This window comes from Cnephaeus nilssonii (genome assembly GCF_951640355.1).
Source record: "Cnephaeus nilssonii genome assembly, chromosome: 2".
Taxonomy (NCBI): Eukaryota; Metazoa; Chordata; class Mammalia; order Chiroptera; family Vespertilionidae; genus Cnephaeus; species Cnephaeus nilssonii.
The window spans coordinates 105,356,048-105,382,730 of NC_137073.1; the positions used below are offsets into that span (position 1 = coordinate 105,356,048).

Sequence of the window (26,683 nt, forward strand, 5' to 3'; positions counted from 1 at the left end):
GGCTGTGTCCCTCTCAGCATTCTCATCCACGCAGGCCTCCAGCACGGCCACGAGGACTGGGTCTAAGGAATCTCAACTCGGAGAACTTCTGACATTTAACTTAATCTCCTCTGGACCCAACTCAAGAAAAACCTTAGAATAACTTCTGCCCTAAGATCTTTCAGGAGTTGGACATGCCACCAGGTGACCCGGGCAAAGGCTCAGGACATAAACCTGCAGAGGTGCATGCAAGGACACTGCTGCTCAAAGGGTATTTGCGCCTTTACATGATCTTTTCCATCTTTTTTCCTAGTGCTCACGCTTTCCGGTTTCAGTCCCCGAGGGAGATAAAAGATGGTTAAAAAGATCACCTTCCTCAATTAACTTTTCTTTTTTTTTTGGTTTTCAAAAGAAAAGAAATAACAGAAAGGTCCTTTTCAGGCCAGCTTTCTGAGTGTGAGCTCTGGACCAATGCACTGGTCTCTCTGTACACTTAATGTGCTGAGGCGATCATAGCTTCAGAAGAGGAACAGAATAATAAAACTTCTTCAACAGTCTTCTTTCAGACTTGTTATATACTGGGGTGGCTCTGTTGGTTAGAGTGTCGTCCTGATACTTCAAGGTTGTGGGTTTAATCCCCAGTCAGAGCACATACAAGAAGCAATCAATGAATAAGTGGAACAATAAATCGATGTTTCTCTCTCTCTCTCTCTCTCACTCTCTCTCTCTCTCTCTCTCTCTCTGCCTCCTGCTTCTCCCTCTCTCTAAAAATCAATAAAAACATATCCTCGGGTAAGGATTTAAAAAAAAAAAAAGACTTGTTATACAATTTGACTTTCTACTAAAGTACACTTACTATAAACTACTTATTTTTAAAAAAAGATATTATGGGGGATAGGCCCTAAAAGTCAGTATGTGTTTTATATGAGAAGTGTTATTGCCCTAGCCAGTTTGGCTCAGTGGATAGAGTTTGGCCTGCAGACTGAAGGGTCTCAGGTTCAATTCCAGTCAAGGGCACATGCCTGGGTTGCGAACTCAATCCCCACTGGGGAGGGGGAGAGGGGGGGAAGGAGGAGGGGGGAGGGAAGGGGGGAAGGGGGTGAGGGGAAGGAGGTAGGGGTGGCGGGGAGGGAGACGGGTATGCAGGAGGCAGCTGATCAATGATTCTCTCTCATTAATGTTTCTATCTCTCTCTCCCTCTCCCTTCCTCTCTGAAATCAATAAAAATATATTTTTTAAAAAAGAAGTCTTGAGCTCTATCACTCACTTCCAGCTTTATGATCAATAATAATTCTATACATTGTGTCCAAACTATCCTGTTCTTTAGAACAAGGTCTGGCTTGACTAGATCTAGCTTCAGGGCCTCGTTTACTCCCTGAACAAATGTTTTAGCACCCTCTACTGGCCACTTGTCGCATCTAGTCAGCAGCTGCCTTTCAAAGGTCAGATGGCACAGCAAGGCCATCCACCCCTCCCCCAAGCCACCTGTGCAACAGCTGAGCCAGGCGCCACTGCCACAGAAGGACAAATCCTGAGCCTCTCCCGCACTGCTTGTTCACGAGTCCTGTCCCGGTGGCCGATTTCACAACCGCCACCTGGGCCCCTGGCTGGCCTGCTCTGCACCCACCTCCAGGCCTCATTTCTACACACAGACTCTTCAGTGGGCTGAGCCCACAGGGGCCTCCTGCCCGGCTGCCTATCCTGCCATCTCAGGTGGGATGGGGGTGTCTGGAGAGACCACCCCACCTATCAGGTCTCACCTGGACACACAGAGGACAGAAAGAAGAGCTGGGAGGCACGTATTGCCCCACAAGCTCATGGATATGATCAAATTCTTGCCCTTGGGATTATCATAGCCAGATTTTGGGGGGAAAGGGAGTTAGAAGAGAACTTCTCCTTTCCCATGACTTCAGGACAAAGCAACTTTTAATTTCCCAGTCCCCTAGAGAAAGTGAGGTTCCGTCAATAGGATCTAACACAAGGAACCATAAACCCTATGAGATTTCAGAAAAGAAAACAATTAGAGTCATCAGGGTATTCGTTATTCGATAACACATGGAAAGAACATAAGAAGAGAAGAGCTGCCCAGCTGGCGTGGCTCAGTGGTTGAGCATCAACCTATGAACCAGGAGGTCACAGTTCGATTCCCGGTCAAGGGCACATGCCCAGGTTGTGGGCTCGATCCCCAGTGAGGGCCTGCAGGAGGCAGCCAATGAATTATTCTCTCATCATTGATGTTTCTATGTATATAAAAGAAGACAAGAGCTAAGAATATAAAAGGTGGAGAGTTTCTTCACTCCCATATCTTGCTAGATCAAGTTAGTGTTTATTGAGTAATAATTGCTTATTAGTTTGACACCATCATCTATTGAGTGAAAAATATTCTTTAGAAGAGGATGTAATACTGGACTAGAAAGTAATTCCTGATATCCAAAGAGCACACAATTTGGTTACAAAAACCAAACATGTCAAAGGACATAACTAAAAGTGACAAAGTGCCGTATCCTTTAGTAAAAATATATGTACTGGAAGTTACATAAATATACACACGGCCGAAGCTCCCCTGTCTTTCTCTCTCACATGTGAAAAAATGATCATCAAAATATTAGTAACGGGCTCATCTCTAGTGGAACTTCCAATCTGTACTTCTTTCCCTCCCTATTTTTCAGTTCCGTTTGAATTTCCTACAATAAAAAGGTAGCATCTTAACAAAAAGAACAGAAATAAATTAAAAACCAATTTACCACGGGTATAAACAGAGAAAATTATGTACAAATACAATCTTGTACATAGACTGTGATCTATGAACACAGATAAAAATACACAGAAAAAAAGACTGGAAGCAAATAAACCAAATTACTAATGACCGCTGCTCTCTAGGGCTGTGGTGATTTTGTCTTTTCTGCCTCTCATGTGCTTTCTCATTTTCTACAAAGCAAGTCGATCTTTACTTGAAGAAATGCACTCGTTCAACAATGACTGACCCCGGTCTGAAGAAGTCATAGTAAAGTGCTGCGGGACCAGGGGCTGGACACACCTGGGATGAGGGCGGTGCTGATGAGAATATCCACCTCCTTGCACTGCTGAGCGAACAGCTTCATTTCAGCCTCGATGAACTCCTTGGACATCTCCTTCGCGTACCCGCCTTGGCCCTCGCCAGACTCCTTCAAGTCCACCTCCAAGGGCTCGGCACCGAGAGACTTGAACTGCTCCAAGGCCGCAGCTCTGGCGATCGTTGAGGGAAAGCAGCGGTTATTTTAGGCCCTTAATACAGAACCAAGGTCATCATTCACGCAGACATTTTTTAAAAGAAAAACTGTATATATTCAAAGTGGAGGCTTCCTTTTGATGTCTCTGATTGGACTGTTTCAACGTTTTTCTAAAGGGAGTTAATGCTTTTATGATAAGTATTTTTTCAAGGGGGAAAAAAAACTATAGAGAATCCCAACTCCTTAGTCAAATTACAAAAGGAATGTCACTATTACCATCTCTAGTAATTGAATTTCTCTGTGGCTCCATTATCAATGATGATGGGAGTCCTGACCTACATTAAGATTTGCCTTGCCCTGGCCGGTTTGGCTCAGTGGATGGAGCGTCGGCCTGTGGACTGAAGGGTCCCGGGTTCCGTTCTGGTCAAGGGCACATGCCCAGGTTTCGGGATTAATCCCCAGTGCGGAGCATGCGGGAGGCAGGCATTCAATGATTCTCTCTTATCATTGATGTTTCCATCTCTCTCTGCCTCTCCCTTCCTCTCTGAAATCAATAAAAATACATTAAAAAAAAAAAAGATTTGCCTTCATTCAAATCACTCAAGTGGAGGTTTTCATCTGTAAATGTTCTAACTTAGGGGGACTTTTCCCATAGAAATGACTCTTTTACTTAGGCATGTTTTACCGGAGTGATCTTTGCCCATAGTCCTCATTAAATTGTGTTTGGGGGGGGGAAAGCAACTTGTAAATGGTATAAATGGCAAATGTAAAAAGCCAACACATTCGAATTATGTAAAAATATATTCTGTTATTTTTTTAAAAAATGCTGGCCAAGCATTGCGCACTGGTTGGAAAACCAGAGCCAACAGGGATCTGAGCTCTGTGATAGACAGTGCTTAACTCAACAACACCCATCCCTGGTGACAACAATCACTGCAGCTGCCTGCTAACAGTTCAAATTCCCATTAAATGACAATCTCAGCCCAGGCCGGGCAGCTCAGTTGGTTAGAGCCTCATCTCAATATACCAAGGTTGCAGGTTCAATCCTTGGTCAGGGCACATACAAGAATCAACCAATGGATGCATAAATAAGTGGAACAACACATGGATGATTCTCTCTCTCTCTCTCTCTCTCTCTCAGATCAATAAGTTAAAAAAAATTTTTACAAACCTGAGTATGGTGTTAGTTTTCAAGTCCTTTGTTTTATTTTGTTTTTTAAATTATTTCTGCTATACCGAGTCTCGGTCCTTACATTTTCTTCCACTAAGTAATGCTTTTTCACTTTGAGTTCACTTTGAAAAAACTGGAAATATTTAAAGAGCTTAGAGAGCAGTTTTCAACATGCTACTTAAATTTATAAACTCTAAGGACGGCACACCATCCACGTGAAACAAGGTTGTGACCTTGACAGCAATCACCAGTACAGCCCTCACCTCGTGTCGAATCCTCGAACAATGGCCCCCATGGACTTGGCTGCACCTGCAGAGGCAAGCCCAGCAACGCCACCACCAACGATCAGAATCTAGGAAAGAGGGCAGAGCCGGTGTGTTTTCAATGAAGTTCATTATCAACGGATTCTGAAAAGTCACCCGCTAGCAACTTCAGTGTCTGGTACACAGTTAGCGCTCAATCATAAACCAGGCGGTGCTGGTGGCGACCATCAGCCCTCACTCAACATTCTGAACGACAGACAACGCTTTAACTGAAGGCCACCGCTTTTTATTTATTTTTTCCTTTTTACTGAATTTATTGGGGTGACGTAGATTAACATTATAGAGGTCTCAGGTGCACAATTAATTCTATAAGACATCATCTGTACACTGTATTGTATGTTCACTGCCCCAAGTCAAGTCTCCTTCCATCACCATCAATGCCCCCTCTATCCTCCTCCTCCTCCCCCCAAGCCACTGTCGTAAAATTTATCAAAGGAACGCTGCTGGCAAAGGCCAACGACCTTCACTGAAAATAGCCTGACAATCAGCAGCTCAGTGTCCAAGCTACAGCCAGCAAGACCCACAGTATGTGTGCAAAAGGTGAACAGGTTCTTCACTCTGTGCCAGCGCTTCTCCCACTGACATTCCCAGTGTAGCAGCATTCTAGCTACCCCTCCCCTCTCCAATGCTCAGGTTTGACTATGTTCATAAAGTATCAAAATAAGCTGCAAAGATGGTACAACTTCGGTGAGCCAGCTTACTCCAACCCCGACTTGAGCTCAAATGCTTCTGAAAGGAAGAGCAGGTGATCAAGCACCTAATTTTGAACCAATTTGAATGGATTGTAGCTGAAATATAAAGCAATGTAATTAATCTCCTTAACCCTGGGAGGATCCGAGCCAAGGAAACCAAAGAATTCCTCAGAAACAAGAGTCTCCCCCTGCTTCCTAAGAAACAAAATAAGGAAAATGTTGTCTGCAGTGTGAAAAGTCCTATTATGCTTCCCAGTCAATGGAAGGTAACTCCTTGTTGCTATGGAAGGAAGGAAGGAAGGAAGGAAGGAAGGAAGGGAGGGAGGGAGGGAGGGAGGGAGGGAGGGAGGGAGGGAGGGAGCAGAGAGAGCAGAGAGAGAGAGAGAGAAGCCACCCACAGAAACTGAAGTTTATTAGGTTCCTCCCCACCCATCATGCCCACTCTTCCTTCCCCCTCTTTAAGACTATACTAGTCAACTGTGCTCCAGTGCCCCCCGGGCAGTGTCTCCAAAGTCCTATGAAAACTGCTCTTAACGGTAATGGTTTGTTTGTGGCGGGGGAGGAGAGGGGGGACTCTCTCTACAGGAAAGGTGACCAAGAGGGACCAGAGGGAACAAAAAGGCTCTGGGCTCCAAGGCCCGCCCCTCCACACTGCTACAACAATGACATGAAATAAAATAAGTGAAAATCACAGGACGAGGCCAAGTTAGCCTCAATGGGAAATAACAAAAGACTCCGCAATTTAAAAGAGGGAATGGCACTAGAATAAGGCGATGTAATCTTAGAGCAGGAATGTATTCTCTCTCCACCTGGACACTTGCCATTCTCTCCTCCCGCCTGTTTAAAGCAATTAACTAGATTTCTCAAAGCTGATATTGTGGGTTTTTGTTGATTTTTTGTTTTGTGGTGTGGTTTGTGTGTGTGTGTGTGTGTGTGTGTGTGTGTGTTTTCATTTTTCTAGGTGAATTACTTTGTGTGAGAACTTTGGGTTTATAATGACAAAGTACTTTAAAAGCAGGAAGCACCCTACAGACAGTTACACTCTGCAGGTGGCTGACAACAGGTCAAGTCCTGTTTCCTGTACCGTGCCGACCTGCTTATACTGTCAGATAGGGTACGCAGTGTTGAGGGGTCACAGGGAACCCACTCTTTCACCTAGCCATGCCCACCTCTCACCCCTCTCCTCTGCTCTCGATCTCGATGAAAGAAAGTGCACCCGTGCCCCCTGCCAAATATCCCGGTTACACCTCCTCCCGTTTCCTGTCCTCTTGACCCAACATTCGACAAAAAGTGAGGAAACCAAGGCAATCTTTTCAATGAACCAAAATGTCACAATCATTGGGAAATCGAGAATTTGCTGGGGGGAAAAAAGAAAGAATTTGCTGCCGAAACCGGTTTGGCTCAGTGGATAGAGCGTCAGCCTGTGGACTGAAAAGTCCCAGGTTCGATTCCGGTCAAGGGCATGTACCTTGGTTTCGGGCACATCCCCAGTAGGGGGTGTGTATGAGGCAGCTGATCGATGTTTCTCTCTCATCGGTGTTTCTAACTCTCTATCCCTCTCCCTTCCTTTCTGTAAAAAATCAATAAAATATATTTTTTTAAAAAAAAAAAAAGAAAGAATTTGCTGAATGGTGTCTTGAAACTGTTTTTTAAAATAGTAATAAACAGGCTCCACAGAACAAGTCATCCAAAATCCCTTTAAGAATGCAAGTTAGGGCATCAAAAGCAGAGAGAGGACTGACTAGAACATCTGGAAACATCAACATGCTTTTTCTCGAGCAATCTTAAGCGCTTGGAGGCTCCGCCATCTATCTATACATGCCACAGGTCACCCGTGGGAGTTAACACGCAACAAACATGGGAAAATAGCTGTCCTTCTAAACTACACATACCCTCGCTTTAATTAATTCATATTATGAAGAAACAGCAAACGTTTTCTCTACCTTAGCTGGAGGGACCTTTCCGGCAGCTGTGATCTGACCAGTAAAAAACCGTCCGAAGTGATTTGCTGCTAGTACAACGGCCTTGTAACTTAAAAAAGGAAAAGAAAGAAATGCATGAATAATTCCATAAAATGAGTAATTCCATCAAATGAAAGGTGTGAGGCTCGTATGGCATCCTAAGTCACCAATTGCATGCTAATCATCAAAGGATGATAGCTAACATTTTATATGGCACCTGCTATGTGTCAAAAACAGTTCCAAGTGTGTACACATATATACGTACGCCTTTGACCTTCATGACGTCGTATGGATAGGTACAATTATTCTCTTCACTTCACAGGTGAGCAGACTGACACACAGAGATGGAGAGACTGGCCCAAGCCCTCAGCCGGTTTGGCTCAGTAGATAGAGCATCGGCCTGCGGACTGAAGGGTCCCAGGTTTAATTCTGGTCAAGGGCACATGCCTGGGTTGCGGGCACAATCCCCAGTGGGGGGCGTGCAGGAGGCAGCTAGTCAATGATCTGTCATCATTGACGTCTCTATCTCTCTCCCTCTCTGAAACAAATTAAAATACTTTTTAAAAAGAGAGAGACTTGCCCAAGGTCCCTCAGCTAGTAACCGGCAGAGCCAGAACTGTAACCCCAGCATCCTGCCCAGGAGGCATATGCTAATCCATGCCGCTCCCAGGCCTCTTTCTAACAGACACTGCAGAAAGTCTTTTGTGATAAATTAGACATGAAGGAAAGACAAGAAACCGCTCACAATGGTTTTCTTTGGGTGCTGAGACGACAGGTATTTCAAACTTTTTGTTTTACTTTAGTACAGTGTCCTAAGTTTCTTTGGTGACTACATAGCAGGTATAAGAACAGAGGGAAAACTTTAAAATTAAAAAATTAGATTAGCAATATGCTTGTACATAATAAAATTCAATTTCCAGCCTCAGGACAAAAAAAAAAAAACACACTTCCCCTGATCTCTAGGGGTTGAAAGCATGGGATTTTGCGACAGTGACCTCAGCTCAAGTCCAGTTCTACCACCGACGTGCTCTGTGACCTTGGGCAACTTTCTTGAATTCACTAATCCTTGGTTTCCCCATGTATAAAGCGGGGACCAAAAAAAAAAAATAGCATCTCTTAGTGTTGTCATGAAGACTAAATGAGATAATGCATGCCAAGCACTTACCTACAGCCTGTCACAGTAAATGCTTGCTAACTACAAGTGTTTTTAGCTAAAGAAATACTCTATGCAACAAGAACTAGTAAATTATACCATCTTTTCTTTAATAGGATATTTTTATCACATAACATTAATTTCATTTTCATACCATTTTACACTTTTGCACATTCTCACTTGGTAATAAACACTATCTTACTGCTATACAACTATGTAATGATAAACTCCACCCACTAGCTGACAATGAAACCTTTCCTTAATAATATCTTTATAAAATACTTGACATAATAATTGGTGCAAAAGCATGCACTATTTTAAGTTAAATTACATTAAAAGCAGGAAATAATATTTTAGAGGTTACATGATGTGTTCATCTATTTCTGAATCCAAGTGATAGAAATTTTCAAAGAGTAAACGTGATAGCGATTCAAAGACCATTGCAAGAATTTAATTTTGGAATTAATATTTTAAAAGATTCAGTTGCTATACTGAAAAAAATAACAAAAATGAAGCTGATTACACAGGAAATGTACAAGAAAATGTTGATGGTAGAAAAAAATGTTAAAAGTGGGCCTGTTTTTGATGAGAATAATAAAACTCAGAATGAACATCAGTGAACTGAAAGAAATGTGTCTTCAATGTAATGTAGCCATGTGTGTGTGTATGTATATGTACCATATGTGATTTAGACAGAAAATGACTTATCACATGTTGTATGATAAGTATACTAGATGATTCATCTCAAACTATACCCTTCGCATATATCAACTCAGGACATAAATAGTGATTCTTTAAATTGTGTTCCATGGATCCCCATAGGTTTAAATTGCAGCCAGCTATGGGGCCACAGTGAGTGGGATGGAGAACAGACATGTTCTGGACCCCCATCATCCCTCAATTCATCTCAGGCCACTCTGCTCTTAGTGGAATTGCTTTTGTTGCCTCATAATATTTCATTTGCTCAAAAGATTCTGCAGCTAAAATCCACTGATCTAAAGCTACTGGTTTTGATAAAGACCTTTCTCAAATGTACATTTCACATGACAAAGTCAACAGCACCCTTAAAAGTTTACATTGTAGCCTGGTTGGTGTGGCTCAGTGGTTGAGGTCAATCCAGGAACCAAGAAGTCATCAGTTCGATTCCCAGTCAGGGCACATGCCCAGGTTGTGGGCTTGATCCCCAGTAGGGGGCGTGCAGGAGGCAGCCGATTGATGATGTCCCTCTCTCATCCATGTTTCTATCTCTCTATCCCTCTCCCTTCCTCTCTCTCTTTCTTTTTTTTCCCCTTCCTCTCTCTCTCTAAAAAAAAAAAAAAAAAAAAAAAAAATCAATAAAAACATATTTTTTAAAAAAGTTTACATTGTACATTTTCTAAAAAAGTTTAAGTCCCTCATCGCATAACATAACTCTTCTACAAACTAAATAAAATATAACAAAAATGTATTGTGTTCCTTGGTATATCATTTATATCACACACAAAAATGTCTTTAAACCAACCATTTGCCATATTACACGAAGGACAACAAAATATGTTTTTTACCTTGTCATTTTTGTTTATTGTGTCTTATTTACATCCACAGTGAATGGTTGGAACCCAAAGTAGAATCTTGTGGCGTATTTGATATGCTACACCTAAGATATAAAACCTAAGAAGACTTTCAGCTCATCTGTCAGAATTTATTCAGATTCTTCTTTTTTTTTTTTTTTTTTTAGGCAGTGTTTTTTTAAAAACATTTTCATTTGTTGGTGCCTCATTCATATTAGCAAATTGTCACTACTAATAGTTTTCATGCTTAAAATCTAATTCAACTCGTTTCTTAGCTGAGCTGATTTCATAAGCAGCATCTGATTTCCAGACTTTTCACCCTCGCCAGCCAAGTGAGCAACACGCCGCCCGCAGGGAGCTATTCCTGTCCCTCCCCTGGGGCAGGCGTGACTGCGCAACCAGCCAGTCCTCTGGGCACAACGGGCCCTGGGATCCTTCACACAGCACTGCGGGCAACAGGCCGCACGCATCAGTGCTCCGGCAGATGAAGTTCATTGCCCTCTAGGCCTCAGAGGTTAGAGGACACAGCTAGCCTTCAGTTATCAACACAGGTTTTGACACCAGATGAAATTTCTGCAAGTGCAGACATTTTTCCTATTCATTAAATATTTTATGAATTTATGGAAGTAAAACCTAATTAAAATGGTGAATCTGCTAATGTGTGTATATTAAATTGAAACATGAAACTGTCAATAACCAACCATTTTTTACTATAAAAATAGCAATTTATGTTAACTAAGCTGATTGTGGTAATCATTTCACAGTATGTATCGGGTCATTATATTTATACCTTAAACTTATGCAATGCTATGTGTCAATTATAGCTCAGTAAAGCTGGAAAAAACAGCCCTAATCAGTTTGGCTCAGTGGATAGAGCGTCAGCCTGCAGACTGAAAGGTCCCAGGTTCAATTCTGGTCAAGGGCATGTACCTTGGTTGCGGGCACATCCCCAGTAGGAGGTGTGCAGGAGGCAGCTGATCGATGTTTCTCTCTCATCGATGTTTCTACCTCTCTATCCCTCTCCCTTCTTCTCTGTAAAAAAAAATCAATAAAATGTATTTTTTTAAAAAGCTGGAAAAAACAGTATTTTCAACCTAATATATGCATGTATACACACATATATGAAATACAATAAACTCTTCTTACAAATAATCTGACAGCCATTTCCTTTACTGCAAGAAAATACTACTTGCCTCCTACCCAGGAAGATTACAACGGAGTACAGTGTGAAGAACCATTTCCTATCTGATGACAGGGAAACAATAAAAAGAGTCTTACCCAGCCAGCATGGCTCAGCGGTTGAACATCAACCTATGAACCAGGAGGTCACGGTTTGATTTTCAGGGCATATGCCCAGATTGCAGGCTCGATCCCCAGTGTGGGGCGTGCAGGAGGCAGCCAATCAATAATTCTCTCTCATCATTGATGTTTCTATCTCTCTCTCCCTCTCCCTCCCTCTCTGAAATCAATTATAGAAATATATTTATTTTTAAAGTCTTAAAAATAACTGCAATACACTCTCAAAGGCTGCACTCTCCAACAATCCTCACGAGTAAAATCACCCCAAGAGAGAAGAGCTACAATGAGCACATTCTGTAACACCGCCGTTCTGTTGTTCAACCGAAACAGGAGGGAACCTACCCAGCAATGTTGGCCATGGAGCTCAGCGCGTCATATCCCTGAGCAATCGTGACTCTTGGAACCTGGTCCATCGCCAAAACTGTAGTTTTCCTTTTGGAAAGTTTATCTAGCAAGTCTGGGTTTTGGGCTGGATAAATGAAGCTAATCAGTGTTCCCGAAGTCTTTAAAAGGTCAGCTTCATGAATATCTAATGTTGGATTAAGCATGGGGGCCCGCACCTGAGAAAAAAGCCAAATCACCGATTAAAAATGCAAATACCTTTATCATACTTTGAAGTAAAGAAGACAATTTAAATAACGTGCCATGAATACTCCAGGAGTGATCTTTCAGCAATAAATGTCTGACTACATTCCTGCACAAGGTAAGGCACACGAAGATCTATGACATCTACCCTGGACTGAGGAAAGAGCACATACGACTAAAAATAGTGCCTCGGCAGGTTTGACAATGAGCTATGGAGCAGTGGCAAAATATGCAGGTTCTACAAGCATCCTGTCCTCCCCAAACCGGTCACTCTGACACAATGAAGAGACATTGGAAGTTTGGGCTGTGTATTCAAAGACGCAGTTCTTGCGGATTTTGACAAACACAAACACTTGGGGTGTTGAGAAGTTAAGAACATTATAAACTAAAATCGCCTGGCTGTAAGGATAGATTTATGTCGCCTTAAAATTGCAGGTGAATATTTATAGATGAAGGCAAAGCGGTAGCCTTGCTGAACTGGGTTGAAGCAAAAAGCTACAATAAAGTCTCTTCTGTTAAGAAGTATCAAATCCGTCAATGAATACACACTCCACATGCCTGCAGGTTCCAAATGTCCACGTTTTAAAGCCAATTTTTTTAAATTCCATTTTACAAGTGTTTTGAAATGTGTTTTATATCCAAGTTTAAAATCAATCTTCGTTTAGCTCCCAGCCCACAATAGTGCTTTCAGGCAAGTAAGCATAGAGAAAACAGCACTGGGAGTAAGTGTTAAAAGGAAATACACCCACCAATACTGGGTCAATATTTTCATTTCACAGCATTTTGTCTCAATTGACCTATGAGACCCCTTTGTCTGTTATTCCCATTTCGGTTGTTGATCTTGGATGCATAAGATTTCAGGTTCTGGTCTTTAATTAAGACACTCTGACAAGGTCTGCCTCTCCTCAGTGAGAATCTATACTAATAAAAGGGTAATATGCTAATTAGACCAGATCGACCGGACATCTTCCGGATGTCCGACTTCCTTCCAGACAAAGCCACAGTGGTGGGAGCCAAGGCAGAGGTGGTTAGGGGTGATCAGGCTGGCAGGGGAGCAAGCAGTTAGGGATGTGATCAGGCCAGCGAGAAGGAACAAGCAGTTAGGGGCGAAATCAGGCCGGAAGGGGAGGGCAGTTGGGGGCAATCAGGCTGGCAGGGGAGGGCAGTTGTGGGCAATCAGGCTGGCAGGGGAGGGCAGTTGGGGGCAATCAGGCCAGCAGGGGAGCAGTTAGGGGGCGATCAGGCCAGTAGGCAGAGGCGGTTGGGGCAATCAGGCAGGCAGGCAGATGAGTGGTTAGGAGCCAGCGGGATTGGGCCTAAACCGGCAGTCAGACATCCCCCAAGGGGTCCCAGATTGGAGAGGGTGCAGGCTGGGCTGAGGGACACCCCCCCCAGTGCACAAATTTTGTGCACCAGGCCTCTAGTCTATAATACAGATTTAATAAAAATTAGGGGACAATTTTGCATTGATTCTACCGGCCCCTATCGAGGGCTGGGCTGAGACTGTCAGCATCGGAGTGAAGCCATTGGAATGTTTCCTTGAATGTGCTTTCAGACCACTGGTTCCTCAGGATATTAGCAAGCTTGATGGAAAGAGAAGCCCCCGGGACAAGCAGTTTATTACTGCAAGGATAGTGTTTCCATATCACAGGATCCCCAGTGCCTTCAACATGCTCACACATTGCAAATCCCTAAAAGGAACACAGAGCATTTCCAAAACGTATGTGTGCCACACGGAGCCTTTTGTGTGAGACATCTCAAAACATTACCATCCCTAAAATACACCTTGGAATGGGTTACCGTGATTTTTCTATTTTTCCTAAGTTTCTTTACTCTACCAAGTATCTGCACACCTATAAAAGCTTTAGCTAAATTACAATTTATCTCCATGTTATACGTTTTACTTCTCATTTTCTATAGTAAACAAAACAAAAAACAGTTTTGTGTCTTCTGCAAGAACCACTACTTACGACCCTATCAAGAGAGTGGAGTTATTGTAAAAAAAAAAAAGTGTGTGTGTGTGTGTGTGTGTGTGTGTGTGTGTGTGTTTATGTGTGAGATTGATTCCTGAGAAATTAACAGAAAAAAAAGCTGATCTTGAAAGTGAGGAGCTTATTTTAACCTGATAATCACGCTCATATAATCCATACTTCCCTGACTGCCTTGGTTGCAGGCTTAGGAATTTAAGTTAATGTTCAACTCTAATAATTATCCCTGCTACACTCATAACACAGCCTCTCTGCCTTTCCCTATATGAGATTTATTGCTCAAGTTCAATCCATTTCTATTACATCTGAGAGATTTTTATTAAAGTAGATGGGCTACTCGCCCCTCGGCCCGCTGCTGCTTTCTCCAAGACAATCCTGCCCTTTCTAAAAATAGCACTGACGTCAGATAAAACCCTGTTCCTTCCCAAGATCACGGCACATTCAGTCCCAGGAGGAGCTCCACAACTTCCTTCTATTTCAGTAGCAGTTAGATGCTCACCTGTGCACATTTGGGACATGTATGAACCCTGGGGTACAAATGTCCCTAGCCAATTAAAAGGGGACTTCCACACTGCCAATGTACAATGGAGGATCGTTTGTTTCTCTTTTCATGGTTAAATACAGATCACAAGGCCTGAACATGAATATTCCAACACTAGAGGCCCAGTGCACGAAATTCATGCACTCGGGGGGTGGGGAGAGTGTCCCTCAGCCTGGCCTGTGCCCTCTCGCAGTCCGGGAGCCCTTGGGGGATATCCGACTGCCGGCTTAGGGAGTGCACTGACCACCAGGGGCAGCTCCTGTGTTGAGCATCTTCCCCCTGGTGGTCAGTGTGCATCATAGCGACCGGTTGTTCCACCGTTCAGTTGATTTGCATATTAGCCTTTTATTATATAGGATACAATCATTTCTTGAGAAAAAGGCATTGTTTGAAATATGAAAAGCTCTAACCATGGACAGAGACAGTTAATTTTTCCATGCAAAGAGTTTGAAAAGTCCGCATGCCATAAGGGGGATGCGGGGGGGGGGGGGGGGGATAATTACTTTGACCACCAAATCCGAGGCCAGCACTTCCTTTGTTCCCTGGATCTGGGCACCTGCTGCTCTGTAGTGATCATCTGAGAATTTGGACGCTTCGCCAGCGCCCGATTCCACGACAACGTTGAAACCCTGCTTGACCAAGGCCTGAACGCCTGCAGGAGACAATGCCACTCGCTTCTCATTTTGGAAAATTTCCTTGGGGATTCCAACAGTCAGTTGCTTATATGGAATTCCTACAAACAAAGCCAAAATAAAAATTTAAAAAAAGGAACATCTGGTAAACAATGTTTCAATAACAGAGTTCAGAAAATGGATATGGGCAAACTGTTCAAAGTAGACTGTACATACAAGTCGCTGTTCAAAATGATGTTCCTGATTCAGAATCTTAACTCTTTGACCTTTTTTTCCTTTTTTTTTTTTTTTTTTGATAGGTAAGTTTTTATGCTCACTCTCCTGAAAACTCTAGATATTTTATTTAACCCAATGGCTCTCTTCAAGACACATGACTAGCTTAGACCACTCAACATGCTAACTCCACTCTTCAAATTAACCCTCTTGGGTTTACTGTCTCCTTGTCCTTACTTTTATGGAAGACTGAGGAGTAATTAGCTGTTGTGAAGAACCATCCTCTACTAGACACCCAACGTCACCTTCCTGGCAATGTGGCCACAGGTAACACCTCACAGATTTCCAGGTTCTGTATCTTGAGACCTGACATCTCAGCCACAACTCATTAGACCGGGGATCAGAAGCCATACAGGAGAAAACCCGGAAGCCTCTGAGATGACTTACACAGGAGCTTTGGCAGGGCACACTCTATGCTGGCCAGTGACTACCCACCCAAAGAGGTTCTCTCTCAGGAAGCTGAAGGGGAGACCCTCTGGAAGGACACAGAGGGCAGAAGAGTGCAGCAGCAATCAGTGAGCACAGGGTGGGGCGATCTAAGGGAGGTGCCAAGCAACGGCACTAGAAACAGCAGTAGAGACGCAAGGACAGAAGATGAGTCAGAGCCATGAAATCCAGAAAACCATCCCGCTTCTCCTAGAAGGAGATGAAGGGTGGTTGCCTGGGCTCCCACACTTCCCAGTCCTTACAGTAAGCCCTCACCACAAAATACAACCTGGTGCGATTCTGTTCCTTGCAACCCAAAAGCCTGTGTAATACAGCCTTAAAGTACGTATACACAGTTCAGATCAGCTTTAGCTAAAGTACGTTAGCTTCTTCTGTTGTTTTACTCGCAAGTGGGCATAGACAGTTTTTTTTTTAATAAGAAGGATTTGCCTTTATGTAAGTTTTACTGAAGTTTAGGAAATCTAGCAACATAAATTCTGATTACATATAATTAAAAAATAAATCCAATGATCTCTACAGAGTAACTTAGTGAGACTTTAGAGAGCTTATGTCAACCTAAACATATCTGCATTTGAACAGCCTGAGATACCACACTGCATAAGCAGTACTAATTGGTAGTAAACTCAAGGCAAATATATGTTGGCTCTTACACTCTACTTGAAGGAGAGAAAAATAATAAAAAAAACTGGCAAATGTTTTGGATTGATGCACAAAGTGAAATCACATATACTTATCTACTACTCACGTATCTAACAATCTCGGATTATATAGGTCCTATATACCGTGAGTCAAGGAAGGTACCAAAGACAATTGAAATCACATCAAAAGGACTTAGGAAACAACCTGAGAAGGCCAAAGAGGGCACAATTTGAGCATCAAAAAAAGTAATAAATAATTGTAACAGTAAAATACACCTAAGGGTGTTAAGATCTAGGAGGTTATGATGATACTCAATAAAACAAATAAATATTTTGTAAAAGCTTCACTGGTCTACTTTGGAGGAAGGAATGTGTGGTAGGCAGAATTATGGGCTCAAAGATATCCACGTCCTGGTCCTCAGAACTGTGACTATGTCACAATACCTGGCAGAGGAGATTAAGGTTGCAAAAGGAATTCAGGTTGCTAATCAGATGACCTGGAAGTAGGGAGATTATCCTGGGTTATCTGGGCGGGCCCAATGTAATCACAAGGGTCCTTAAATGTGAAAAAGGGGGGGCACAAGAGTCAGAGTCAGAGTAATGTGACGATGCTATGCTGCTGGCTTTGAAGATGGAGGAAGTGGCCGTAAGCTAAGCAATGCAGGCGCTCTCCAGAAACTAGAAGGGGTAAAGACAGATTCTCCCCTAGAGCCTCCGGAAGGAACACAGTCCTGCCAACACCCTGATTTAACCCTAGTGAGGGCCATTTCAGACACTGGCTTCCAAAGGTGTAAGACAATAAATTTGTGTTGTAGGAAGCCAGTAAGATTGCAATCATTTGTTATATCTGGAATACAAACATAAGAGAACCAACTGATTATTACCAAATAAGTAAATAATGGGAAAGAATCAAACACCCTACCTTTCCAGTACAATCTCGGGGTAACTAAATAATAGAGGGAATGTTTTTCTTTATAGAAAAATTCTAACTAATAAACAAAAATAAAATGATAGGCCCTGGCCAGATAGTGCAGTTGGTTAGAGCATCATCCCCATGTGCCAAGATTGTGGGTTTGATCCCTTCAGGACACATACAAGAATCAACCAAAGAAAGCATGAATGGGTGGAACAACAAACCAATGTTCTCTCTCTGTCTCCCTTCCTCTCTCTCTAAAATCGATAAATAAGATTTTCAAAAAAAGAGAAATAGCCTGAACGGCATGGCTCAGTGGTTGAGTGTTGACCCATGAACCAAGAGATCACCAGTTCGATTCCTGGCCAGGACACATGCCAGAGCTTTGAGCTCAATCCCCAGTAAGGGGCACGCAAAGGCAGCCAATCGATGTTTCTATCTCTCTATCCCTCTCTCTTCCTCTCTTTCTAAAAATCAATAAAAACATATTTTTAAAAAACAGAGAAATCTATGTAAAGGTTCTAGTACAAAGCGTAGCAGCCTTCAAAAAATAAGAAGATAGAATGATGGAATATCACCAATTTAAAACCCCTGAAATCATGGATTCAGTTAATCATCAGTCAAATGGCTGCTATAGCATGTGAGTGAAAAACAGGCAGGAAGTTCATATGGATGGATCACAATGACATCTAAACTCATGGATCATCTAAACTCATGGATTCACCTTCTTGATATAATGTAATAGATGACACACAGTGTCACCTGGGAAGTATTCTTGCCCAATAAATCAAACCCGACTCTAGTCCGGCCTCTGCGTCCAACTAAATGTTCCCGAAAAAACAAGGTGCAGAGAAACTGGTTAAATAACGCCAAGGGAATAGAGTCAGGCAAACCTAGAATGTGAGAAATTTCACAAGCAACAGCTAAATTCTTCAACAAAGAAAAAGAGAAGTGGGAGGTGGGGGCGAGGGCAATGGGGGGATAAGGACACATGTGTAATACCTTAATAAAGAAAAAAAAATTCAAAAAAAAAGAAAAAGAGAGGAAGGGAACTATAGATCAAAAGAGACCTAACGACACAGCAAGTGAAATACAACATATGGACCTTGTCTGGCTCATTATTTGAACAAAGCATCTGTAAAAAAAGAAAAGAAATTAAGAAAAAAGTGAAGAAATTGAGAAAATATGAACGGTGACTGGAATTACTTTTCATGCTTTTCAATGTGATAATGAAATTGTGGCTTTATTAAGGAAAAGATAAAATCCTTATCTTTTAAAGATAAAAAGTAATTGCCCAGGAAATAGTCCAGAATCAGAAATAAAACAAAAAAATAAATAAACCAAGTCTTACACATCATGAATATAGAGCTGTTGATGCCTGTGCATTTACTCACAAGGACAACTGTCATGTCCGCAGTGCGGTTATTTCCTTTTACTTCACCCATGATTGTATCACACCGGATAACCTGGCTTTCTAGGAAACAGTTTTAAAATCTGAAGCCAAAGTTGAGGACTCCCAGGGGCAGGTACCCTGCCAACAGTGACTCGCCGTGTGAGAACAAGGAAAGGCTGTGAAATCTATTCCAGGCAGACGTGAGAATCCCAAAAGCCCCGGAGGTTAGGGGTCCATGCACAACGTCAGTCCTACAAACTTAACCTGAAGAGGGTGTTATTCCACGTGGCAAAGACTTCTGGTTGCCCCCCGGATGCCCATTCTGGTCCTCCGCCTTAGAGACAGAATGCCCTTTTTGGTTGAGAATGTTGCCATCTGGGATGCAAGACGAAATGCCCAAGTCTCCCTTGCAGTACATGTGGCCACTGGTCTGTGTTCTGGCCAGTGAGGAGTAGCCAGAGCTGGGAAGGCCTTTGGGGGCGGTGCTCACAGGGACCTACCTGACTCAGTGTGGAAGGGCCCCCTTTTAACCTGTCCTCCTTCTGGCCTGCACCCCTGAACAGAAGGGGGGCTTGGTAGAGCACAAAAAGGCTTCCGCTCTTACCCTGTATGAGCTAGAAAGCTGGTGGCAAATTCTGACTAGAAGAGGGATATGTTTTCATTTTCAAAAGAGTATTGTCACTGTCATATACAGAACAGACTGTAAGGGGACAGAGGCAGAAAGCACAGAGGTCACCTAGAAGACTGGTGACAGCTGAGGGTGGCTTGGACCGGAATGGTAACAGCGGTGGCGGTGAGGAGAGGACAGATTCTCCATACAAGGCAGGGCTGACCTGCACCTAGGGAGACTCCAAGGTTTCTAACCCGAGCAACTGAGATGAAGCTGCCGCTTACTAAGCGGAGAAGCGCTGCTACAGATGAAGCAATACGCTTAGTTCCTAACTCTTGGGCGCAGATGCGCCTCCTATGGTACAATCCTCCAATGCTGACCAGGACGGAGAAAGAGCTGTTAGGAGGAGTGGTTACTGTGAACAGTACTTCCCAGGGTTCAATTCCGCTGGTTTTCCCTTTTTCTTTTTCTATTACCTTTTCTTCTCCATTAGTGCTGACAATCTGGAACTTCTCCTAAGAAAAGGGCTTATTAGCTCTTTTTATGCAAATTGATGGTCCACAAGCTCTAGGCTGGAAATTGCATGCTCTGCTTTTTCCATCCTCGGAGAGCTATTTGCTCCTAGGACTTGAAGGCTTGCTTCACACACGCTGAAGTGAGACTTTACCTGGTTTTGCAGGGGATTTACACCACAGTGCCTGATGCGTATGAAATGTTCGTAAAAACTCCTTCTTCCCAGGCACAACCTTACAGGACCCCAAATTGCTAAGGAAAGGGCACGAACAGCTGGTCACCACTGTTTTCAGGAGGTTGGCCATGTTCAGAGCAGTCCCCAACTTTCTGAATCCCCAATTTTCTTGAAGGTAAATCACTAAGAGAAAAGAGAATAAAATATTTATGTGCTGAGAAAAACATACTTTGTTTTTTGAACATCAAAAGAAAAAAACATTAAAAACAGACTAATCCAAAGAGCTTGGAATAGAACAGTTCTATGTGGGCACCTACAATGAATTTCTTCGCCACGTCTTTTACTGACAGAAGGTGTTTCAAAGTTTGTTTCCAATTCAGGCATTTAAGGGTTGAAATCCATTTTCCCACTTAAATTGTTATAAACTCACTCTTCGATTCAGAGCCTAGATCACATGCGTGTAATTGATCCTTAATGTAGCTGGAAAGTTAAAAAAAAAAAATTGCCATAGAGTCCAGTCCCCTCTTACCTGAAAGTTATTCCTAAGTCTGCATGTCCAGCAAAAAAATGTGTATACCCAAAGTTACCCTTGAACTTCCCTTATAATATCTAAAATACTGTGTGGTGCAATAGTAGCTTGTTTATTTTTTTTAAATATATTTTATTGATTTCAGAGAGGAAGGGAGCAGGAGAGAGAGATAAAAACATCAATGATGAGCCCTAACTGGTTTTGCTCAGTGGATAGAGCATCGGCCTGCAGACTGAAAGGTCCCAGGTTCAATTCCGATCAAGGGCATATACCTTGGTTGTGGGCACATCCCCAGTAGGAGGTGTGCAAGAGGCAGCTGATCGATGTTTCTCTCTCATTGATATTTCTAACTCTCTATCCCTCTCCCTTCCTCTCTGTAAAAAAATCAATAAAAATATTTTTTAAATTTTTTTTGAAAAAAAATAAGAAAACATCAATGATGAGAGAAAATCATTGATCGGCTGCCTCCTGCATGTCCCACATTGGGGATCAAGCCCACAACCCCGGCATGTGCCCTGACCTGGAATCGAACCATGACCTCCTGGTTCATAGGTCAATGCTCAACCACTGAGCCACGCTGGCTGGCCAGTAGTCACTTGTTTAGATGCCACATTGCACAGAAAACACGGCATCCTACTCAGTGAGGCAGGATGCTCATCCTGTGCAAGCCCTCGAACTGAGACTGGATGAATGCAAGACTCATAACTGCCAGGTGCACATCTCCAGAAAATTAAACATGTGTGGGATATGACTCCAATAAAAAAGGGAAAAAATCCAGTGTGTGCTTGGAGATTAGGGTGTAATAGGAGCTCTTCTGTCGGTGATCTTCACAAGTGGGCACTTTTTGCCAGCTCTAACCAGGCTGAGGGAAGTGTCATTGACCTTGGCTGTTATTGAACTAGGCTTCGAGGGCTACCTCCGTAGCAGATCCCCAGGGGTTCATGGAAAGCCCCCATCATCCCCAGGATTTCCAATGTCCCCCATCCTTCTTTTCTTTTCCTTTAAAATTGGGAAGAAGCAGAGGACCTGGAACTGTACCAGTCAAGCTCAGCTGATTCCACCAACTGTCCATTTACACTCTGCACCCCCAGGTGCCCAGCGCCCAGTCCCAGCAAATCCCATAAACATTCTTCCCACCTCCAGAGGAAGGAGGGAGGGGGGGTCTAGCTCATTTTTCATTTCAGAACTGCTGCCACAACTCCCAGAAGCAACTTCTTGCAACATTGAGAATGGAAATCCCCAATCCAAGTGGTGCTGATTCTTAAAATGACCTTTCATTCAACAACCATGTACTGAAGGCTGAGCCTCAGAGGCACCGCCATTAGGAGCATCTGAAGAATCAACGTGGAATAGGTCATATGCTTGGAGATAAGAAAAATCAACAAGTAATAACACTCCCAAGCAGAGTAACGCAAGTCCAAAGTTCTTGGAGGGATCAAAGGAAATCATGTCTTCCAACGGGGTTCAAAAAGGAGAAAAGCCCCGGCCAGGTGGGTCAGTTGGTTAGAGTGTCATCCCGAAACACCAAGGTTGCAGGTTCGATTCCCAGTCGGGACATAGTCAAGAGTCAACCAATTAATGAGTAGAACAACAAAATCAATAAATGAAACAAATAAAATCTCTCTCTCTAGTGGGAAGAGATCAAAGAACTTGTATGCATATATGCATAACCCATGGACACAAACAATAGGGTGGTGAAGGCCTGGGGTGGGCGGGTGGGTGGTGGGGGTGGGCTAGAAAGGGTCAATGGGGGATAAAGGGGACATATGTAATACTTTCAACAATAAAGATTTAATTTAAAAAGGAAATATCTCTCTCTAAAATCAATAAATTTTTTTAAAGGAAGGGAAAGGTGTTAGAGATGGAGAGAGTAATGTGAACAAAAAGTTAAGGCAGAGGGAGCATGCAAGATGTGTTCAGACATGCAATCAAAAATGCACAAGAAAAAGCCTTTGCATTTTAATAGGTTTTTATATTTTCAAAGTGTTTCCACATTATGTCATTTCATTCCAGTCCTAAAGCATTCCTGAGTCCCATAAATACTCTCCTCATTCACTCATAGGTCACTTCTGGTGTCATTCACAGCTGAGACTGCAGAGCAAATGATTCAAAACACTCATTCGTTCGAAACATTCACTGAATCCATGCCAAGAACCAAGGGAGAAACAAAGGTATGTAAAAGATACTTCTTGTCTTGAGGGAGACTTTCTAGTCCTCTCCTAACCTTCCCTTATTGGGTCACCCTAATCCCCAACCAACTCTGTCCTTTGGGGGCTGACAAGGCTGGCCCAGACCTCATCCGCGGAAACACAAAGCTAGCAATCATAGAACCTAAGTCTGCCCCTCACTCACTGTTGGACCTGAATCTGTGCCTCAGTCTGCTCCTCTATAAAAGGAGCACAGCCCTAGCCGGTTTGGCTGGGTGGATAGAGCGTCAGCCTGCGGACTGAAGGGTCCTCAGTTCCATTCAGGTCAAGGGCACATGCGGGGGTTCTGGCTCAATCCCCAGTAGGGGGCATGCAGGAGGCAGCTGATCAATGATTCTCTCATCATTGATGTTTCTATCTCTCTCTCCCTCACCCTTCCTCTCTGAAATCAATAAAAATATATTTTAATAAATAAATAAATAGAGCATAGGAAAGCTCCTTTGTTAGGCTCTAGACATTTTATGATTAGATGAGATTTTGCAATATTTTAAAGCTGACGTCCTACGTCGTGGCCTGGAGTCTAGAAGATTTGCCCTGCCTACTTGGAAAATGGTCATTTAATGTTAAGCAGATCCCTGTCATCAGACGTCAATAGGGCCAAAGCCTTCAGAAGTCAATTTCTCCCCAAAACTCCACTTGATTCGAGTTATGAACATACAGCACAGTGAACAAGAGTAGTTCATTGGCAAGAGCAGTCCCTATCACTAAGCCTAAATCAAATACAAATGACCCTGAAAGATATTCAGAGAATAAATATCTGAACCATGTTATCACAAGCTGTTACTTGTTACCAAAGATAGTATTGCATCGTAATTATCACACTTTCTCTGCTTTAAAGCTCCCTGCTGTTTTATTATCCGAGTGCTTCTATGGCTTTCAAGCAACGGGGAAAACTTACAACTCAATATTGGGAAAAAAGGGGGGGTTAGTGTGGCAGTCATATGGTCCCCTTTCATGTAAGTTGTTTGGGAAACTATCTCCCCTAAAACCCTTGAGGTTAAGCACCTGAGAGAGGAGACGACAGAGAGGCTAAGAGAGTAAACTGGGGATCAAAAGCCCCCCAGTCCCCAATATATTGGCTGTGTGGCCTTGGCAAATCAGTCACTTAACTTCTCTCTACCTCATCTTTAAAATGGAAATAATAATAGCACCTACCTTATAGGGCTGTTGTGAGAAAGAAAAAGATACAATATCTCTATTGCTAGTTTTATTCCTTTTGGTATTACCTCTGGCCCAGTGATTTGCACAATATAGAGGAAATCAACAAGCAGTTTTTGACTGAATGAGTGAATAGCCAGGGCTAGGCAACCTGAAGGTCTCCAAGGAGTTTCAGGAAATTTCCTTTGAAAATGATATGCCGTGTAGGCTTGCAGAAAACTAATTCTATCAACAAAGGTAAGCAGCCCAGGTACCCTTGCTGATAAGTAATCCTAAACTGCCCATTCAATAAAAATTAAAAAAACATCCGAAAAGATTTGCAAGTTACAGGGGCGCGATGGAGAAAAGGGGTGCATTTTTTTCCACTTTTTAATTTTTAATGTATATTTTTATTGTTGATAGTATTATAGATGTCTCCCATTCCCCCTCCCCCCCCCACCTTAACCCTCCTTGGGACGCATTTTAAATAAAAGTAGCCACGCAAGCCCCACCTGTCCGAATAGAGCCTGTCCTTAGGAGACTCCCTAAAACAGATCTCGGGAGGACTGCCCAGCACCATCGGGCGAATAAAGGACGCCTGCACCCGTAAACAAGTCGTGCCTTTAAAGCGAGGCATACCAACCAAGGACGCAGCACCCTGCAGAGCTTGGAGTGGCAGGCTGCCTGACCTCGCCCAGACCCACCGCTACCGCCCCTGCTGGGCACCTAAACTGCCACCCGCTGGCGTGGGCCCGGGACCGCTATTTATAACCTTCGCCCGAAGCCCATTGGCGCGGGCTGCACAATGTCATCCCGCCCCGGAGTTCAAATCCCCCGCCGGCCCCCCGCGCCTCTCCCAGCTCCCCAGCCGGGCCCCCCTCTCCGCGTGCCAGAGGTTTGGCCCCCAGGTGCCCAGCGCCCAGCAGCCGCCCGACACACACTCACAACTTTCCCTCGCCACCTCCTATGTCTCCAGCTAGTCACCCACCCCGAATGCCATCAAGGGTCAAGCACAAGTTCGGGCGTCCAGCTGCCTCCTCTCTCTTGGTGCACCCCTATGGAGAGTCCTCTATGACCTCCCTCCTTCCTCCCATCTGGCGGGCCGAAATGACCCCTACAACCTCCGCCGCGCCCCAAAGCACCAACACTTGCGATCTGCACAGCTGTCGCCTCGCCCCCTGCTCCCTGCGGGGACCCAGTTCCCGAAGGCACCGGCCCCAGCGAGAGATGAGAAAGCAGGCCCTGCAGGCTCGGTTCTTCCTTCCCCCCGGCCCCAGCCTCCGGCCAGCGGGCGCCCAGGTCCCAGCCCACCCTGCCCCCTTCTCCTTGACAGGTCTCCTTCCCGGGGGACCCCGATCGTCGCCGCGAGCCCTTGCGTGCGCCTGCCCAGCTGCGCCCCTTCCCCAGCTGCACCCTGGGCGCACCCGCGCCGCCCGCGCCACGCTCACCTCGGCGTGGAGGCCGGGCTTCGGCGGGCGGTGCTCGGGGGACTGCGAGGGGACGCCGCGCTGGCCGACCCGGGCTGGGGCCCCGCGCTGCTGAGCTCCAACCCGGAAGCACAGCCCCAACCCTGCGGAGGCGGCCACGTGACGGCGACACGGCTACCCCCACTCCCCGGCCCCGCGACCCCTCCCCGCCCACCCGCTTCCCGCCCGGCCCCCTCCGATGGCCCGCCTACCCGCCCGCCGCCGGTCAGTCCTGGCTGCCCAGCGACCTCACCAAATACCCCGCAGGAGCGCCACGGCCAGGTACCCCCCGGGCCCGGCACCGTCCCCCGTGGCAGCCGAAACTTCTTTGTCTCGGCGCCCCGCCGCCCCCCGCCCCGCCCCCGCGCTTTCCCTGGGCCCCGGCTTGTCAATCAAACCTGGAGCCAGACCCGGGCGCTGGCGTTTTCTGGGCTGCACTTGATCGCTCTCCCTGGAGAGCCGCTTACAAAGTGTGACTTCCTCCCCAGCGTCCCACCAGCACGCAGGAGAGAATAATGTGACTCCACGCCTGGTGCCTGCCGTCCCTCCAACCTCTCTAGGAAAAAATCAGGATTTCTGTAACCAGAGAGGACCAAAAAGGAAGTGGGAAGGAAGCCAGGGGGTGGGGAAGGGCGGGATGGGGGCGTTTTGTGTTTCCTCTCTGGCCAGAGAAGGAGAGTTAAGATGTGAGGGCCTGAAAATGAACACACGTCTGTGCCCTGCAAAGGCTGGGCCAGAGAAAGCCGCGTGCTAACGTCAGTGTCCAGTGCCCTTGCAGGCTGAGTGTCCCCACCAGGCCTAGGCTGGGCTGAGCAAACGCACTCAAGGACTCCAAAGCATAAGGACTTAGTTGCTCTCTGCACATAGTTCTGTTACTTAGTCTGCAGGTGTGTTCTGATTAAAAGTAGGAGGAATGAAATATAGACCATAAAATGGCCCGTTTCCCCTAAAGCTGAACCATCCGGAGGCGTCAATAAGAGAGGTCACTGCTTTTCACTTTAATTGGCATATCTAAGATGAGGGGAAACATTATGAATCTTGCCCAGCCGGTGTGGCTCAGCGGTTGAGCATCGACCTATGAACCTAGAGGTCGCCAGTTTGATTCCAGGTCATGGCACATGCCCGGGTTGCAGGCTTGATCCCCCACAGGGGGCCTGCAGGAAGCAGCCAATCAATGATTCTCTCTCATCATTGATGTTTCTATCTCTCTCCCTCTCCCTTCCTCTCTGAAATCAATAAAAATACATTTTAAAAAACTATGACTCTAAAACATATATTCCATATTCTTAAAGAGAAAAA

At 44.5% G+C, this 26,683-nt stretch overlaps 1 protein-coding gene across 5 annotated transcripts in view; it reads right to left on the reverse strand.

Annotated features, from left to right (window-relative positions):
• NNT (nicotinamide nucleotide transhydrogenase) overlaps positions 1-25,972 on the reverse strand; it is a 77,690-nt gene extending 51,718 nt beyond the window's left edge. The window contains exons 1-7 of one of the 5 annotated variants that reach the window (XM_079793023.1): positions 25,783-25,972; positions 20,025-20,228; positions 14,955-15,184; positions 11,680-11,897; positions 7,318-7,405; positions 4,623-4,711; positions 3,017-3,204 (exon numbers count right to left, since the gene is read on the reverse strand). In XM_079793023.1, the coding sequence (XP_079649149.1) occupies positions 3,017-3,204; positions 4,623-4,711; positions 7,318-7,405; positions 11,680-11,897; positions 14,955-15,184; positions 20,025-20,175 (964 nt within the window). In that variant the 5' untranslated portion in view covers positions 20,176-20,228; positions 25,783-25,972. Of the gene's footprint in view, positions 1-3,016; positions 3,205-4,622; positions 4,712-7,317; positions 7,406-11,679; positions 11,898-14,954; positions 15,185-20,024; positions 20,229-25,366; positions 25,507-25,596; positions 25,706-25,782 lie in introns of those variants that run through there. The other 4 variants (XM_079793026.1, XM_079793024.1, XM_079793025.1 and 1 more) reach the window with 4 other exon arrangements.
• Positions 25,973-26,683: the final 711 nt, after the last annotated feature.